General features: G+C 36.3%; 1 protein-coding gene across 1 annotated transcript in view; it reads left to right on the top strand.

Annotated features, from left to right (window-relative positions):
* Positions 1–14,551, top strand: part of LOC147864247 (callose synthase 3-like) — a 66,222-nt gene extending 51,671 nt beyond the window's left edge. Inside the window, exons 7-42 of the mRNA XM_087320022.1 lie at positions 2,513–2,641; positions 2,802–2,894; positions 2,967–3,058; positions 4,009–4,135; positions 4,237–4,383; positions 4,463–4,533; positions 4,706–4,787; positions 4,892–5,005; positions 5,132–5,249; positions 5,346–5,677; positions 5,782–5,834; positions 5,922–5,982; positions 6,099–6,168; positions 6,251–6,300; positions 6,378–6,464; positions 7,064–7,282; positions 7,414–7,602; positions 8,013–8,185; positions 8,268–8,391; positions 8,473–8,567; positions 9,017–9,134; positions 9,201–9,346; positions 9,424–9,533; positions 9,613–9,747; positions 10,860–10,928; positions 11,010–11,196; positions 11,332–11,437; positions 11,676–11,795; positions 11,877–11,992; positions 12,065–12,148; positions 12,232–12,344; positions 12,418–12,647; positions 12,756–13,571; positions 13,660–13,710; positions 13,797–13,982; positions 14,315–14,551. Of these exons, the coding sequence (XP_087176148.1) occupies positions 2,513–2,641; positions 2,802–2,894; positions 2,967–3,058; positions 4,009–4,135; positions 4,237–4,383; positions 4,463–4,533; positions 4,706–4,787; positions 4,892–5,005; positions 5,132–5,249; positions 5,346–5,677; positions 5,782–5,834; positions 5,922–5,982; positions 6,099–6,168; positions 6,251–6,300; positions 6,378–6,464; positions 7,064–7,282; positions 7,414–7,602; positions 8,013–8,185; positions 8,268–8,391; positions 8,473–8,567; positions 9,017–9,134; positions 9,201–9,346; positions 9,424–9,533; positions 9,613–9,747; positions 10,860–10,928; positions 11,010–11,196; positions 11,332–11,437; positions 11,676–11,795; positions 11,877–11,992; positions 12,065–12,148; positions 12,232–12,344; positions 12,418–12,647; positions 12,756–13,571; positions 13,660–13,710; positions 13,797–13,982; positions 14,315–14,551 (5,250 nt within the window). The remainder of the gene's footprint in view (positions 1–2,512; positions 2,642–2,801; positions 2,895–2,966; positions 3,059–4,008; positions 4,136–4,236; positions 4,384–4,462; positions 4,534–4,705; positions 4,788–4,891; positions 5,006–5,131; positions 5,250–5,345; positions 5,678–5,781; positions 5,835–5,921; positions 5,983–6,098; positions 6,169–6,250; positions 6,301–6,377; positions 6,465–7,063; positions 7,283–7,413; positions 7,603–8,012; positions 8,186–8,267; positions 8,392–8,472; positions 8,568–9,016; positions 9,135–9,200; positions 9,347–9,423; positions 9,534–9,612; positions 9,748–10,859; positions 10,929–11,009; positions 11,197–11,331; positions 11,438–11,675; positions 11,796–11,876; positions 11,993–12,064; positions 12,149–12,231; positions 12,345–12,417; positions 12,648–12,755; positions 13,572–13,659; positions 13,711–13,796; positions 13,983–14,314) is intronic.
* Positions 14,552–18,441: the final 3,890 nt, after the last annotated feature.

Here is an 18,441-nt window from a genome sequence, read left to right as displayed (position 1 = left end):
TGAAAATAATGTATTTTTTATAAATTATTAGATAGCTGAGAACAACTGAAAATAAGTTTGTGCTCCTCTTTTAAGAGTGATTGAATGATGAGGAGTCATACGAGATGGTAATCTCATATACGATAAAGGGCTACTGTTTATGCATACGACTATGCATTGGTGGAGTAAAAAGGAAGTAGGTGATGGCAGCTACTAGCTCGTTATGTTTTTTTGTGGTATATGTTATGGTAAAACAATATACCTGATTTTTTACAATAGAAAATTGTCCAAAGTAGTGCGTCCAACCCATCTTTTACTCCCAAATATGATGCTCACTTCTAGATACTTTCCTAATGAAAATTTATATTCAGATCGTTGTTTATATTCATTTATGCTATCAAAGTGGTGTGCTCAAGCATTAGGAAAGGAAGTAAAGTGAAACTGGATCCTTAGATAAGTCAAATAAAAATCAATATCCAGAATACAAAGGATACAAACTGCCATGTCTCACAAAATGCATACCTTGGTCTCTTTTCTTGAAGTTAGCGAACAACATCCTGACATAAAGTTCCCAGCATGCCAGCTAAGATGTGCATATGTGGCACATCTAAATATGAACAGCCAGCCAAGCAGGGAAATATAAGTAAGAGGCAATGACATGAAATGTGCATAGTAAACCAGCCTTAGGATACTAGTGAAGTATAATAACTTGCTTATGCACATGTGCGTTTGAGGTGCTTTTATCCTAATAGAAACCTTTGCCAACGAAATCAAAGGAAGATAGTATTTTTGACAAATCTCTCCCCACATGTAAGGAACGTGTGCCACGCAACAAGAAGCCCCGTAGAGTATAGAGACACATTGAGTTTTTGCCCTATATGCTGTGGTTCACCAAAAATATAACATTTTACGTAATACATGTGAAAGTGAGTAGAGACTCTTGATGTTTAAGAACTTCACTAATGAATGTTGCAATTGAGAAGGCACTATGACTATGAGAGAAATTCGCACAAGGATTAGGTTTGGTTGAAGATGTGTGGAAAGAATAGGTGAATGCGATTGAAGGCAGAGCATTGTATCAAAGTGTGTGTGTGTGAGAGAGAGAGAGAGAGAAAGAAAGATATATTAACGTCTTTTAAGAGGCCAAAATGGCCTATAAGACCAAATAAGAGATTACATCTTAAGTGTTGTCTCGTCTTTGAGAACAAATCAAAATAAAATAAATATTACATAGTAAATATAAAAGTAAATAAGATGAAAAGAAAAGAAACGAGGGAATTTGGTTTTTGGCACATGTGAGGTTCTCAAGTTAGGTAAATTGTAGCTTTTGTCTTCGAAAGATCTCTAGCATAGGTCGATCCAGAATGGAAATGTCTTCGAAGTGAGGGAAGCACCTATGATGGCGGGAGATAATGGCTTTTATTTGTCGATGACAAGGGTGTCGAGGTCGTGGTCCATGGGGGCGGGGCCTACGTGCACGGCAAATTGCTATTGCCCGATCAATTGTAACCCCTTTGTTATGTCCTGGTCGGGAGCCCATTTGTGTATCTCGTGATTGACTTGTAGCATTTGTAGGAGTGATGGGGCTAAAGAAAGTTGTGATTGTTCTTTGTGGATGAGCTTGTGTGGCTGTATTTTTCAACAACTTTTCCCGATGTCTCTTGAACTCTAGCAAGAAAAGTCCTAGGCATCGTTGGTCCGCATATTCCATTACCTTGCGTAGTGGACCAAAGCCTTGATTAAAGAGGCAATGGTATCTCCCTCTGATTTCATAAAAGACACTACAATGACAAACATAGTGTTCCCAGATTCCACTCCTTGATGACACAATTGGCAAATTCTCTCTTCTAGAGGTATGCCTACCTCAATCTGTAGCTGATGTGATGAAGTTCTTAGCTGCCCTATCACACTGTGCAGTGTATGGGATAGATGTATGTCCATATAAGGTGGCCTGACGATGAATCCATCCTCCGATGTGTGTAAGAAGTGTGTCTTATAGTGGGTCATTTGCGTACCAAGTAATATTTTGGGGCTGATCCATGTTATCTTGTTTTCCAAGTTAATAATATCAGTTCGGATCACTCTATTCTTTTCCACTTTGGTCATATTTAGATGGGGACAGTCCAAGCTATATTGGAACGGGGGTAGTGCATTTATACTCATGCCATGTGACTTGAACCATTGCTGCATTTCAGCATACCAACAATGAATGTCACCATTTTCAGCCAGTTGTGTTGACAACATAAGTGCCAACCTTGGGTACCTTCATTTAGGGAGCTCCCAAAGATGTTGGATAAATGTCACTGATCGGAACAATGCCTCGGTAATTATAGGCGCTGCTCCCATCTCTGCCCGGATTATATCGTGGGGCACCGATGCTTTGCTCCTTACATGTGAGCGATTATTGACACTAAAGGTCTCTCTAAATCTTTCCAATGATTTGCCTTGTTAAGACTCGGTCCCCATGTTGAGAGAGAGAGAGAGAGAGAGAGAAAGGGAGAGAAAGAGAGAGAGAGAGAGAGATCTTTTTCAGATTAAGGCGGCAATATCAGCTCTTCGAAATGTTCGTGGCCTTCCGGGACAACCCGAGTTTGGGTCAATCAGGCAAAATGTCATGGAATATGACATTTTTGACTGGTTGCAAAGTACTTTTGGCTTCCAGGTGAAAGTTTGATTGACGCAATCAAATATTTGTGAATGATCACTATCCTTGCTTCTGACCTTAAGCAATGCTAGACATTGAATTTGAACTTCTCGCAACCTATGCTAAAAGAAAAATTATCAGTAGTTTTAATGCGCATGTTGTATCTTGATTGTTTCAGAAAGACAATGTTGCAAATCAGAGAGAACACTTAATTTTATTGCTTGCAAATACACACATGCGGCAGGTGCCAAGACCAGATCCTTTAAATAAGGTATGAGCGATTGTTTGCATTGATGCTTTCTCCATATAATCTAGAATTAGTTTAATTTGAATTTATACACAGTTGAGTGAAGCAGCACTATCAGATGTTATGGAAAAGCTGTTCAAAAACTACAAAAAATGGTGTAGATTCTTGCATCGTCCGAATAACCTGAGGTAGATCTACTTCAAATATCAAATAGACTTCTTCATCATTGTTCTGTTTATGTTTCATCTAACAATTTTTTGAATAATTCTATATTCTATTTTTGGTCCTATTTGCTTTTGTTTCCTCAGTCACAGTGTGTACATGTTATCTTTTGCGCTCTTGATTTTTTTCAGGACATGTGCTCCTTTCGTAGCCTCTCGATTCTGTTTTGTCCCATGGCTTAGTAATGGGGTGATTTATACTTTTTTGATGTTTTGTGCACAATGATGAGTTAGGCTGTATGGCTGTGTAGGCATGAACTGGCATAATGATGAGTATATTATAGGTAGTATTATCTGCTCCACTATTTTTCTAGGCAAAGAAGGGAAACCACAATGATTTTGATTTTGATCACAAACTAAGGCAATGACAATTAATATATTGGAGGTTAGTTTGTTAATTACTCCAAGGAAGACTATCACTGATGACAAGTGTGATGACTATTGTTCAGTTGTCCAGTATGAAGTGACTGGCCATGACTCTGCTTCTACCTCTTGTGTGGCTTGTGTCAAATTCTGTGCTTTGTCTAAGACTCAAATAGTTCGACTTGTATAACCCTGCTGAAATTTTTCTTGCATCAGCTGTGAGAATGAGATGCCCCTGGCAAAAAAGCTTTTCTGTCCATTAATTCACTAGTGAGTGTATGCTCTATTATTTGGGGAGTTCTGGTTTCATTAATTGACTTGAAGCTTATAGAAACAGTTTATCTTCTATGTAAAAAGAGAAAAATTGGTTAATATATGCATGAATATTATGAAGGAATGTATCTTCTTGTATAAGGAAATACTGGTTTATATAGGCGTCTACTTCAGGACGACTGTGATTTATATGTTAATTCATATAGAAAACAAAGGTTATGGTAAGTGGAGATGCCGCTAAGTCAAAAGTTAATATACTACCATCTATTTTTATAGCATAGGTTTCCAAGTATTCAACAGGATATCCAGCAGCGAAAGGTTCTGTATATAAGCCTTTACTTGTTGATCTGGGGAGAAAGCGCCAACTTAAGATTCATGCCAGAATGCCTTTGCTATATCTTTCACCAGGTACAAATACATACATGTACCCTCTATGTAATAACAAACAGTCATGCAAAATTAGGAATATCATTTCCATTCATCTGTTATAATTTAGTGTATGAATTCAGATGGCAGGAGATCTCTATGTAATGCTTGCTGGCAATGTTAGTGCTGTGACGGGTGAGAATGTAATGCCAAATTATCGAGGAAATCATGAAGATCAAGATTCTTTTCTACTGAAAGTGGTCACACCAATGTATGATCTCATTGCTGAGGTGAGCCATAGCAGTATGTTCATCATGTTATTCTAATTATCACTTGATTGTAGATTCTCATTGACTTCCTCTGTTTCAGGAATTCCGTTGTGATGAGAAAACTAGACATTCTGCATGGCGTAATTATGATGATTTAAATGAATATTTCTGGTAACTCTAATATGAACAGCTCCTTTCAGTCTGTTTCCTGATATAAAAATCTCTAATTACTGGAAGACTCAATTACAAAACTATTATAAATATCAAGCATATGCCATTTTAAAATAGACAATTTCCACTCTCAGCTATATATTCTGAATATGAAGGTTATTATACTTTATAGGTCCACCCACTGCTTCCGACTCGGCTGGCCCATGAGGCCAGAGGGAGATTTCTTCAAGGGGAGGCCTAAAGAGAAATGGAAGGTAAGTCATGTAAGAAATGTATGCAGCACTCCTAAAATAAAAATGAGATGTTCAGGTACAACATGTCATTTTCTAAATGCATTTAATGATGGTTTTGATTTCAGATGAATCAACCATCTAAGTGGATGGGAAAATCTAATTTTGTGGAAGCTCGCTCCTTTTGGCACGTATTTAGAACCTTTGACAGGATGTGGTCTTTTTTCATACTATCATTACAGGTATTGAAGTTATTGTAAATATAGTGATTGAAACATTGACAAATATTAATTAACAAGAGAAGGTGGTTTAATAGAAAGTTGTGTTATCCTGAATTTATTGTTCCATACTTTCTGTTCTGCTTTTAGGCTATGATTATAATAGCATGGAATGGCAGTGGTTCTATTGGCTTCTTCTTTGTTGGATCTGTTTTTAAGAAGGTTTTAAGTATATTTATTACGTCTGCAATTCTCAGGCTTATTCAAGGTAATTATATCATGTTATTTTCTTAAGGTTGAGGCTTTGGAATATTTGGTAAAAAGGATTTTTAATTATATATTCTGACCTTGTGAACCTCTATAGCGGTTGTAAATATTGGATTGAGCTTTAAGGCTTGGAGAAGTATGAAATACCTTGACATTGTCTGGTATGTCATGAAGTTATTGGTTGCCCTCGGATGGGTTATTGCTTTGCCCATTTGTTATGCTCACTCGTGGGGAGATTCAAATGGATTGATGAGCATCTTGCAGAACTGGGTAGGGAAGTCCCAAAGCCCATCTCTTTATGTGATGGCTGTCCTGGTCTACTTGTTTCCAGATGCTGTCAGTGTGTTCTTGTTCCTTTTTCCCATGTTAAGGCGTGTTATTGAACAATCAGAACTTGCAATTGTGAAAGTCCTTCTATGGTGGTCTCAGGTGAATATATTTTCCATATTTTAAAGTAACAGCATAGCCACAAGAAGATGCACATGTTTCTTTTGACCCGGTGGGACAAACTTAACAGTATATTTGTACTGCAGCCACGGATCTATATTGGACGGGGTATGCATGAAAACCCTTATGCTCTTTTCAAGTAAGTAACAAAACAGGAACTGAAGATATTTGTTTAAGTTAATAGAAATGTAGCTGTGCAGTTAAAAATTTGGTTGCTTTTTGGTAGGTACACTCTCTTTTGGGTGTTGCTTTTCACTTGTAAGCTACTATTTAGCTATTATTTGGAGGTAAATCAATGTGGTATTTAAGATGAAATTCTGGGTGCTACGGTTATTTAGAAGATGATTATCTTATATTAGTGCCACTTTTAGTTTTTCAATACTGAGAAACATATATTTTTTAGATAAAACCATTGGTAGAACCGACAAAACACATCATGACAGTGACAGCTAATGCAAAACCATTCCCCAATGGTATGAGTGATTCCTTCATGTTCGATTGGGAGTATGATTATTGACATTTCTGTTTCTCAAGTAGCAATTTAATCTCTCGCAGAGCAACACAATTTTGGCATCATTCTTTTGCTATGGGCACCTGTTATACTGGTAAACAAATAACATTGCTAAATCTGATTATTCTCACACTGCAGTTCCTTATAATTTTGGGATTTCCTTTTTTGTAGATCTACTTTATGGATACTCAAATCTGGTATGCAATTTGGTCCACTATTTTTGGGGGCATCAGTGGAGCATTATCGCGGGTTGGAGAGGTTTGTAGTTTTTCCTTATTCTCATCCAATTTCCATGGGCTAGCTCTGTAAATGCTGTTAAAAAAGGATCTATCAGTTGCTATAACGTCTGCAGCTTTAGGATTTTTCATGCTATTAAGCCTCAAGATTCTGCAATGCAATCCCAACTTAGCAGGCAGGGTCGTTATAAGGTGGCCAACTATAGAACGCTTTACCTTTTTGGGCACAACCCTGATTATGTTGTATTAGGGGAAATATTGTATGATTGATTATTTCTTAAAAACAACCCTGGTTATGACGATATGTTAACTTGCATGCAAAACTCAAACATGAAAGAAGAACTTATAAACAAATATATTGATTCATAGTAAATCGTTTTTCCCCATTGTTATCAACAGTAACATGGATAAAAGATCTCATGGAAACATCAAAAGTTATTGTCTTGATTAGATGCATTGCTATTCTAATATTTTCTTTGTGGCTGTGCGAACAGAATATTGTATGATGATGTAGGGTAAAATATCTGTAATTCAGACTACATATTTTATACAGTGATATAAGAATAAGATGTTGGTTTTTATTTTGATATAGCTCTCTCACTATAAAATTATGCATGGCAGATTAGAACATTAGAAATGCTCAAGTCACGGTTCCGGTCCTTACCTGGAGCCTTCAATGCCAATTTAATATCTCTCACTCCTGCTGAAAATGCAACTGGGTACCGCAAATATTTCTCACTGCAGAAGTCTTACAAACCTTTAGATGAACATTATAGTAATCTTCAGAGCGAACGAGTTGATACCCCTGTCCATGAAGATTCACATCCTCATGCTGGGCAGGTATTTGAAAAGTTTATTATTGGGGCTTCAGTTGAGCAGATAGAGAAGATACTGAAGTGTCTGTTTAAATGTTTAAATGTTAACTAGTCAGTCCTACAGACATTTAATATTTTATTCTTGATTTCCTGTAGGATAATACCAGGAAAGCTGACATAGAGATGCAGGTTGCAATGTTTTCTCAGCTTTGGAATGCAGTTATCAAAAGTCTTTGGCAAGAAGATTACATAAGTATTTCAGAAATGGAACTTCTTTTGATACCATATTCCTCACATCGGCGGATGAAATACATTCAGTGGCCTCCTTTTCTGCTAGCAAATAAGGTTATCATCTTGCCTCTTATTTCACCTTTGACAGAAGTTTAAAGGCATTAGAAATAAACCAATAAATGCAAATAGTTAAAGAGTAAGTCTATGAAAATTGAGATGATATTATCTATGCTATTTGCTGTATCTTATCACGATTCATGGCAAATAACTTGTAGATGAGATGACACAGTAGAAAAATCAGCATGTCTATCTCTAAGTCAGAAAACATATTTCTTCATTGTATTGTAGAAAATGTTCTAGATGACAAGTAGTTATGTGTTTTGATTCCTTATGGCACACTATCTCAACCAAACATTTATGGTTGCACATATTAATAAATTATGCATCTCTATTGATTGGATCTGTTTAGCTCAACCCTCATAGCTATTTGGATTCGGATTGTTTGCAAATTTGTGTGGGTGTAGGTAGCTTCAGTCATAGATATGGTTGAAGGGTATTCTGATAGAGCAAAAGTGAATGATGAGGAGCTCTCTCGAAGGATTGATCATGATCCATATATGAAATGTGCTGTTATAGAAAGCTATGACTTGCTAATAGAGGTTCTGCGTGGCATAGTGACTGGTGAACGTGAATTAAGGTACTGCAGAAAATCAATGATTTATATCTCATATATTAATCCTGTGATAATAATAATTGAACTCTTCTGTTTGATAATGTAGGATTATAGAAGAGGTGATTATTGATGTCCAAAACAGCATTCAAGGAAAGACGTTTTTCAACAATTTCAGGGTTTCTGGTTTAGTTTCACTTTTTCGCAAGATAGTTGACCTGGTGAAGATTTTGGTGAGAAGTTATTTTGGTTCTTCTCAAATCTCTACTAACCCTTTCCTATCATAAGAAAATGACAATTACATCCTTTTTCAGGAAAAATCTGATTCCAATAGTGCAGAGCAATTGACTTACCTCCTACAGGATCTACTTGAATTGTACAATGTTGATATCAAGAATCAACTTGAACAGTGAGTATCTGATGTTTATTGAAATATACTAGACCGTATTATTTTGGCAGTAGTTTTCTCACGTTGATAACTTTTGGGTAGCAGTACATTGCATGTTTCACGATGATTCCTTCTCTCTTTCTTTTGAGTTTCTTTCATTGATTCAGTAGTCTATTTTCCAGATCACTTTATCTTTGGAATACTGATGTTTATTGAAATATACTGAACTGATTATTTTGGCCAGTAGTTTTCTCAAGTTGACGAGTTTTGGGTACTGGTACATTGCATGTTTCATGATGATTCCTTCTCTCCCTCTTTCTAGTTTCTTCCGTGATTTTGAAGTCCGTTTTCCAGATCATTTTATCTATGAGAAACTGATGATGAGCAGATGAACTGTGCTCATGTGAGTGGAATTGCATTACATATTTGTTTGTCTGAAATGGAATATGTTTCTTTTTGTTTTGATTCAGAGATTTTGGAGGTCCTTTTGAGAGTAGTGATGGAAGATGGGAAAAAGAAAAACATAGATTTGAATTCCAGAAAGGTTCAATCTTGTATCCTCCTAAAGGAGATGCAATAAAAAAGAAGGTATGAACCGCCTTTCATATGCGTTGAGACGAATCTGTGAATCATCACTATAATGTTTTCTTGCAGATCAAACGACTTCACTTGCTTTTAACTGAGTCCTCTGTTGATGTTCCTTCCAACCTGGAGGCTAGACGGCGTATAACTTTTTTTACAAACTCTCTTTTTATGCAAATGCCACAACCTCCAAGGATCCAGGATGTCCTATCTTTCAGGTTGAACTTGAAGAAGTGTTATATGTAACTTTGTAATATCGTATATATTTTACTTAAACTTCTTAATGTATTCACAGTATATTGACTCCTTACTTCGGCGAGGATATAATTTTCACGCAAAAAGTTCTTGAGCTGGAGAATGATGATGGGATATCTGTTTTATACTATCTAAAGAAAATATATCCAGGTATGCATATACAACTCTTGTGCTAGTATTTTTCAGTCTATCTTTGGGCACATCTAATGCTTTAATTACTCGTAAGCAGATGAATGGAAAAATTTCTTGAAACGGATGGATATAAAAGATACAGATGGTGAGAAGTCAGTGTGGCTTTCAGAAGAAATTGCTAGTGAAGTTTGTAAATGGGCTTCGTATCGTGCACAAACACTAACAAGAACAGGTGAGGGAAAGGTATCCAGCATAGCATGAGATTTAGAACTAAACATCATTGCATATCAATATACTGCATGCAATCATGCATATGGAAGTATAAATATATGAATCCTGGCCTACATGATATTGCTGATTAATAATTTTGCTAACCGAACTATAAATTTTGAGATAAAGCAGAGAATTGAGTTTGTATCAAATTATGAGAATATGTCGTGGAAAGGTTGCATCTCTAATAGTATATTATGTGACACAGAACAATGACAAAGCTGTATGGAACCAACTAACATTTATCAATGAAGGACTGTCTATGAGCATACTGTTGTTTGTGCAGTAGTTCCCCTGATCTGTGAATATTTATGCGGAGGTTTTCATGGTGGGTTAAGGAACAAGAAACTTCTATTCTCTAAAGGCTTACACATTCAATCACTTGTACAATGGTGCCACTTGGGGTTATTTGATTCGTCAACGTTTATACCTCACCCCCATCTTTATTATCATTGCATCCCATCCTATTTTAAGATATTATTGGCACTGTTATAACGAATTACAAAATATGGATCCATAACATGAAAAACAGAGCGAAAACCACAATGGAGTCCACAGTTTTTCTCTCAACTTGAAATGAAATGAGAAGATACAATAAACATTCACGAAAGCAGAGAACACTAAAACATTAAAACTTTTCTTTCATGTTCACACCTGCTTTTAGAAAAATCTAATGTCTTACGTGATGTTTGTGATTATTACAAATCCTGTTAAAAGAGTTACTGTGCCCTGAGATTAAGGATTCAGAAATGATAATGAGATTTGGTTGTTTTAGCAAGAAGTTTTGTTCACTGTAAATGTAGAACCAGGAAACCTCCTTCTATCCTAGCATCACACAAAACATCCTAAACATAATCCATGTACTCTTAGAATGATTTTATATTGTACCTTGCGATTAAAATTAAAAGAATAAAAACCTTTAGGAACAAATTTGCACTACAAACTGATTAGTGTGCGATATAATTTAGGTTTCTGTAATTGAGAATTTGCAGTTTCAAATTGCAACTTCTAATATCATGTTTTCTGGGGCAAGCCCTTATTGACAATGTATGATTTTCCCACCTATTTTGCTAGTGAGGGGTATGATGTACTATCGAAAAGCACTTGAGATCCATGCATTTTTTGACATGGCTGGGAGAAAAGGTTAGTCATATACTTTCTTTGGATTCTTTGTTTCTTGTTCTGTTTTTAAACTGAAGTAGAATATGGTTTTTCATGCCCTAGATATATTTGAAGGATATGAAGCTGTTCTTGACACCAAATCAGATGATAAAGAACTTGCCCGGCTTCACACGAGGATTCAAGCAATTGCTGACATGAAGTTGACTTATGTTGTTAGTTGCCAAGAAGATGAATTTCATAAACGTACTGGAGAATCCCATGCTAATGATATTATGCGCTTACTTAAAGAGTAAGTTCTAAGTATATTTGTATTCATATGATTTCCCTGAATTTTTATGAAAGGGCATGCATATGCATCATTTGATAAAAACCAGAATCTGTGTACATAAAGTTGTTTTGCTGATTTGTTACTGTGACAAAACAGATATCCATGTTTGAGAGTGGCATATGTGGAGGAGGTAGAAGAACGAAAAAAGAAGGAATATTATTCTATCCTTGTAAAAGGTGTTAAGGACAGCGATAGTCATCAGGTATACATATCTCTTGTTACAAACCAACTAAAAGACACCTGTAATTGATGCAAAAATTGGCTATTTTTGTGCTTGCATATTTTAGAGGTGAAACTGCAAAATTTATCAATAAATCTGTTTGTGATTACCCAATTGAATTATGTTGTTTTCTGGGTGCATTTTAAAGGGGAAATTGTAACTTGCATCAAGAAATTTCTTCACAATTCCTCAATTAATTTATGCTGTTTATCCTGAATAGGTTATTTACAAAATCAAGTTGCCTGGCGAACCTATATTAGGAGAGGGTAAAGCAGAGAACCAGAATCATGCCATAATCTTTACTCGAGGTGATGCATTGCAGGCTGTTGACATGAATCAGGCAAGTCTTGAAGAGTACCTGCTATATCACTTTTATATTCCTGTTATAATTGATTTCCACAATCATTTTTCCATATCTCAGGATTCGTATCTTGAAGAGGCTCTCAAGATGAGAAATTTGCTGGAAGAGTTCCATATGGATAATGGTATTGGAACTCCTTCTATACTTGGAATGAGTGAACACATTTTCAGTGGAAGGTAAGAACCTGAGACTTGGTTTTTGTTCTCTTCACAATGCAATTGTATCTAACTTAGCATGCCACAATGCAGTGTTTCATCTTTAGCAGGATTTATGTCACGCCAGGAAACTACTTTTGTTACTCTTGGACAGCGGGTTTTGGCCAATACTCTCAAGTAACATACAGTGCGATATTTTGTTTGACTGCATTTAATAGTTTGATGGATTGTATTGTTCAAAATCTTGATTATTGAAACAGGGTTCGCTTCCATTATGGCCATTCAGATGTCTTTGATAGGCTTTTTCACCTCAGTAGAGGTGGAATAAGCAAGGCTTCCCCTATCATAAATTTAAGTGAACATATATTTTCAGGTATACAGCAAGTCATTGTGAAAACACGATATATTTTTAGTTGGTTCATGGTTCTGAATCGATGGTTGTGCAGGATATAACACTGTACTTCGGAGGAGCAGCATATCTCACCACGAGTACATTCAAGTGGGAAAGGGACGAAATATGGGTCTCAATCAAATTTCTCTAGCTGAAGCCAGGGTTGCGACTGGAAATGGGGAACAGACAATGAGCAGGGATATCTATCGTCTTGGTCAGGGGGTTGATTTCTTCAGAATGTGTTCGGTTTATTATACCACTATCGGCCCTTATGTCAATGCACTTGTGTGTTCTTTTTGCTTCTCTTTGCTACTCAGTTTGTTTCTATGCAAAAGTTTCCAAGCAGTAACAATGTTGTCTTTACAGAGTACTTGATTTGATTTGATTGTGCAGATTGCTACTTGGGTAGTCTATATATTTTTATATGGGCGAATTTATCTGGCCCTTAGCGGATTGGAATCAAACAAAAAACTTGAATCTGCAAGGCTTCAGGAGAATGAATCATTACAAGTGGCCATGGCATCACAATCTCTTGTGCAAATTGGATTTCTTGTCTCCCTTCCCATGGTTATGGAAATAGGTTTGGAGGAAGGATTCCGAAAGGCCTTGAGTGAATTTGTTATTATGCAGCTTCAGCTTGCTTCAGTGTTTTTTACTTTCTTGATGGGGACGAGAGTACATTTTTATGGCCGAACCCTGCTACATGGTGGGGCAAAGTATAAACCCAGTAAACATGCTCAGTCCAAACGCTCATTTGTAGTATTTCATGCCAAATTTGCAGAAAATTATCGACTGTATTCACGTAGTCATTTCACCAAGGGCCTTGAACTTTTAATTCTGCTAATCATATATGATGCTTATGGATCTTCTGCAAACAAGACAGTGCCTTACGTTTTGATCACCTTCTCATTATGGTTCCTAGTTGGGACATGGCTTTTTGCGCCATTCTTGCTCAACCCATCTGGTTTTGAGTGGCAGAAGATAGTGGATGACTGGGAAGATTGGAGTAAATGGGTGAATAATCGTGGTGGAATTGGTGTGCTAGCAGACAAAAGTTGGGAGACTTGGTGGGAAATGGAGCAGGAGCATCTGCAGAGATCAGGCATTGGAGGTCAGGCCATTGAGATTCTGTTGGCCGGAAGGTTTCTTCTTTACCAATATGGATTAGTTTACCACCTTCATATTTCTGGTGCAAGTAATGGCATTGAGGTAAGAGCTGTTTAGGGTCATATCCATGTGTTTAAATGTGATAACATCAATCTATACTAAACGTTTCCAAAATTTCTGGATTTTACAGGTCTATGTATTATCATGGCTTGTGGTTGTTTTTGCTCTCGTAATGCTGAAGGTGATTACAATATGCATATTGTCTAAAACCTGTTTATATCTGCTAAATATGCATAATGGTGATGGGTATATTTTGTCGTTCAACAGGCAGTTTCTGTTGGGAGTAAAACTTTTGGTGCTCAGAATCAACTCTTGTATAGGCTGTTGAAAGGAGGAATTTTTACAGCATTACTGACTATTCTAGTTGTCCTTTTTATGGTCGGAAATCTCACTTTTATTGATCTTTTTGTTAGTGCTCTTGCATTTCTCCCATCTGGTTGGGCACTTCTTCAGGTAATGGCTACCCACAGTATGCATATTATGAAGTCTTATTTTAACTCGTCTTTTAGCACGATGCAACCATTCTTAATCAGAAAATCTCTATTACATTATTTGGAGTTGCATGATCAAAATTTGAAGTCTCTGTTGCAGTAATCTCAAATGGAAAAGTTGATTCTAGGCCCATCACCTTAGTCTTGAACCCACAATATTAAGATGCTGCTGTAAAATTGTGTTTTAGCAGATATTCAGTTGTATCCACTGCTTTTTTAGAGTAAAAGAATCTTATTCAATATTGGATTTACAAGATTCAAGTTATCTGGTATATGGTTTTATTTGGTTTGCAGATTGCTCAATCATGCAGAAGCGGTGTCAAGCGTTTTGGTATGTGGGATTCTGTGAAAGCTTTAGCTCGAGGCTACGATGCTCTAATGGGTTTGCTGTTGTTTGCACCAGTTGCTATATTGGCTTGGTTTCCATTCATTTCGGATTTCCAAACTCGGCTGCTCTTTAATCAAGCATTCAGCCGAGGATTGCAAATCTCTCGTATTCTTACGGGTCGGAAAGACAAGAAACTGAATTAATATAATGTACGTTTGTCTTAGTTAACATGTATATAGGATGTTTTGGAGGTGATAGGGGTCACCTTTGTGGATAGAACAAAACCAAAACAAAAGAATAGGTCTCACAGATCTGAGCTTGTTTAGTTTTTCCTAAAATCTCCAGATTGGCTATATTTTCAATCAAATTCTGATTGTAATGAATGGCAATAATTATAATTTGTAAACATCCCCAATCAACTATTGGGATGGAGCACACTAACATGCAAGAATAGATTTTTCAACACCACACAAGATACTTGGGATTATTCAACACCACACAAGAATAGATTTATTGACTGGGATTTTTCAACACCACACAAGATACTTGGTTAATGGATTATCTTCGAAAGGTTGATGTTGCACTCAAATAACTTTCATTCGAAGATAATTAATTATCCTGGTAAGGAAGACGGGGAATTTTCTGTCCTACTTACAAAGGTAAGTGGTTTCTAGGATATAATCATTGATATAACCATTGGTTGGATTGGTTAATACATGTATCTGTCGTTGCATCATGAGATTCTGGGTTGTGGCACCTTACTGGTAAATTTTGAGTTGGTTCCAAGGAGGGGGAAAGGCATTGAAGTGTATAAAGCTCTACATAGTAATTGCTTGTAAAACCTTTAATTTGAAGTTAGACCTGTTACCCCATACCACCTGTGATGGACATGTCAAGACACCTTTGACGTAGGACTATCAAAATGATAGCACCAAATGCTTGGATGGAAGGCATTTCTAACAATTGGCAATGGTTTGGTTTGGTTCATGAGAACCATGGAACTGTTAGGTAAAAATCCAAATTGTTAAACCATTAAACCACTAAAACCATGGTTTTGTGGTTTGGTTTTGGTTTTCAATGTAGGTCAAAATTCAAAAATTTAAAGGTTTTTCCTAAAATGTGAGAATTAGGCTTTAAAATGTAGAGGTTGTTTGAAAAATAAAATTGAAAATTTTTAAATTTTTTTTAAAGTTTAAAAGTTAAAAAAAAATGCAAAAAATTAAAAAGCCGTCATGTTTTTATGTGGTTTTAAATTGTTAAAAATAAAATAGAACTGAATTGAACGTTCACCCCCCAAATTGAATTGTTAAAAAAAAAACTTGATTGTTAGGCATTTCGTAAATGATATGCTTAGAAGATGTTTTCTAGGATGATGGAACAATACTTCTCATGTCATCCACTAAGTTGTATCTACATAATTTGCTTTATTAGAATCACATGACATAGAGCTCCCCTTGTATGCAAACTGACTAGGTATTTGGGCAAGTTATTGGCTTTATATGAGTTCCTAGATGTTGAACCTTGACTAAACGTCAAGCTTATGGGAGCAATAGGCCTGAACTTTCAGATGGTCATGGCCCCTCCAATTACTACAAAATGGTTAACATTGAAAATGCATAATCCATTTATGTATGAAGAATCTTGATTTAGTGCAAATGTTGATCTCGTTAAATTTGTAGATGTACATATAAATACACATCAAGTCTACATGATGAATAGAGAACATATGTATAAGATAAATTGACTTGAAAAATATTATTGCCTATCCTTTAGTAGCCTACATGAAATTTATAGCTATTTGTATGTGTAATTGGTTGAAACCATGAAGTTGGTGAACGGAGAGAGCCAAAACATGATACAATATCAAGTTATGGCACAATGAGAATGATAGCTTATGTGCTCCTAAGTGAGGAGATACATATGCAACCCATAAAGTGAAATGAAAACTTACCCTAGAATACAATTCAATGTTCACTAACAAACATTTTGTGGCACCAAATCATGAACTTGTTACAAACCACATGCCAAAAAATGTTTTCATTATGTATGTCTTGAATGATGAAGTATGTACCAATTAAAGTACATCACATTAAGGCATAAACCCTAGAACATGTTCTTGATCCATTTGCTCTTATGATCTTCTCTTGGCAAGTTCTTGCAATGTGCCTCAATTTTCAAATACATGCATAAAGGTTTTGGGCACAATGATAGACTTTTTTTCACCTTCATATTATTATATGAAAAAAAGGAAAAAAGAAAAAAAGAAAAAAAGAATCAAACTTTTTTTCAATTGGACGATTCTAGATACCTCTTCATATTATTATATGAGAAAAAGAAAAATAGAATGTGAAACCATTGTGGTCAAAATTTGAGTTAGTTACTAATTTGACTCACATGTAATTTCCTCCTCTTCCCTTACCCATGAAAAAAGAGAACATCATTTTCCCTAAATACTCCCTAAATCCCGGGCTCACTTGGTTGGTGTCGTGAATCGTCTTCACCCTCTCTCTCACGGTAGCCCGCAAGTGGTTAACACAAGGTTACCATTAAATACACTTGTTTAATACAATATAATCGAGATTAAGTCCAAAGAAACATATGATTATACAAGAAAATGCCTACATATTTTGGGGTTCACAAAATTTTCCTTGATTACAATGGTTTTATCAAAATGACCACTTAGGGGTTTGACAAGAAGGTAATGAAAATGTTATTGTCAAGCTTTGATGAGGATCCAAGCTTCTTGGTCTCCAATTAGGCCTCACCGACAAATAACAATTAGCTACCTTTTGTTGTAGTATCCTCTTGTTGCAATGAGCTTCCTTAGTTGCCATATAAGTTGACCCCGCGTTCTTTCCTCCTTTTAACCAGCTCTGATGAATTACCTTTTTGACACTTTGGTGACACCAATGCTTCCTATAAGGTGGAAGTATGGAGTGATACCATTCCTAAATATACTTGGAAGCAATTTGAAAATGTCCAAAAACATTTTTTTACAAAGTTTCTACAAGTTAAGAAACAAACACAATACACTCTCCTCCTACTTGAGATGAGATCACTACCTATTGAGATCATGACCATGGAGAGGGTAGTTGAATACATGGTTAAGGTTCAAAAAACTACCTCACATCGACTTCCTAGAATCGCATGGGAAGCAAGCAAAAATATTCAAAAACGTGTAAAAACAAAACTTTGTGTTCCAGTTGGATGCAATATATGGAAAAATGGTTTGGTAGATGGGATTGAACAAACTTGCTCCATGATGCATCACTAGATTCCTCAATAAATGAGGCATTTTGTAATGCTAATGTATCATGACATAGAAAAATGTGGAGGCTCACTCTCCACATAATATAATACACATGTTGCACCTAACTACAAAACCATATTGTTCGCCGAACGGGGTAGCCATACACATCGATACACGTTAGAGCCCATCCTGTTGTCTGCCATTTGAACCATTCCTTCCATGCGATGTAGCTCACATGCATTGTGATGTGAGATAGGGCATTGGGGCACAAGTGATGAGAGTGGTCGACTATGCATACTTTGCCCTAAATAGGTTCAAGGGTTTACGTATCACACTTTGACACAATGCTTTGTCTTTGATAATATTTGACTATGCTTTCCACACATTTTCAATCAAACCCAATCCTTGCGTGAATTTCTCTCACAACCACAATGTGCACTCTCGATTGCAAAATTTATTGGTAAAGTTCTTGAACATCGAGAGTTGCTACTCACTTGCACATGTATTACGTGGTCTCATAGGTCATATTTGACCTCCAACGATGATAATAGAATCTATCTATCTATCTTTTTGACCTCCAATGAGACGAACCTTTCAACACCCTTACATCCAAATCCACTTTGCACTGGTTGAAGATGTGTGGAAAGCATGGTCGAATAATATGTTCAAAGGCAAAGCATTGTGTCAAAGTGTGATACTTAGACTCTTGAACTTGTTTAGGGCAAAGTGTGCATAGTCGACAACTCTCATCACTTGTGCCCCAACTCCCTGTCTCACATTGCAATTAATGTGAGCTAAGTTGCATGGAAGCAATGGTTTGAATGGCAAATAACGGGATGGGCT

This window comes from Azolla caroliniana, unplaced genomic scaffold, assembly GCF_043228905.1.
Source record: "Azolla caroliniana isolate FFs.n. ecotype wild unplaced genomic scaffold, voAzoCaro1.0.p SCAF_5, whole genome shotgun sequence".
Classification (NCBI taxonomy): Eukaryota; Viridiplantae; Streptophyta; class Polypodiopsida; order Salviniales; family Salviniaceae; genus Azolla; species Azolla caroliniana.
Note: the sequence above shows the minus strand (reverse complement) of the source record. Positions and strands in the feature narration are given on the sequence as shown.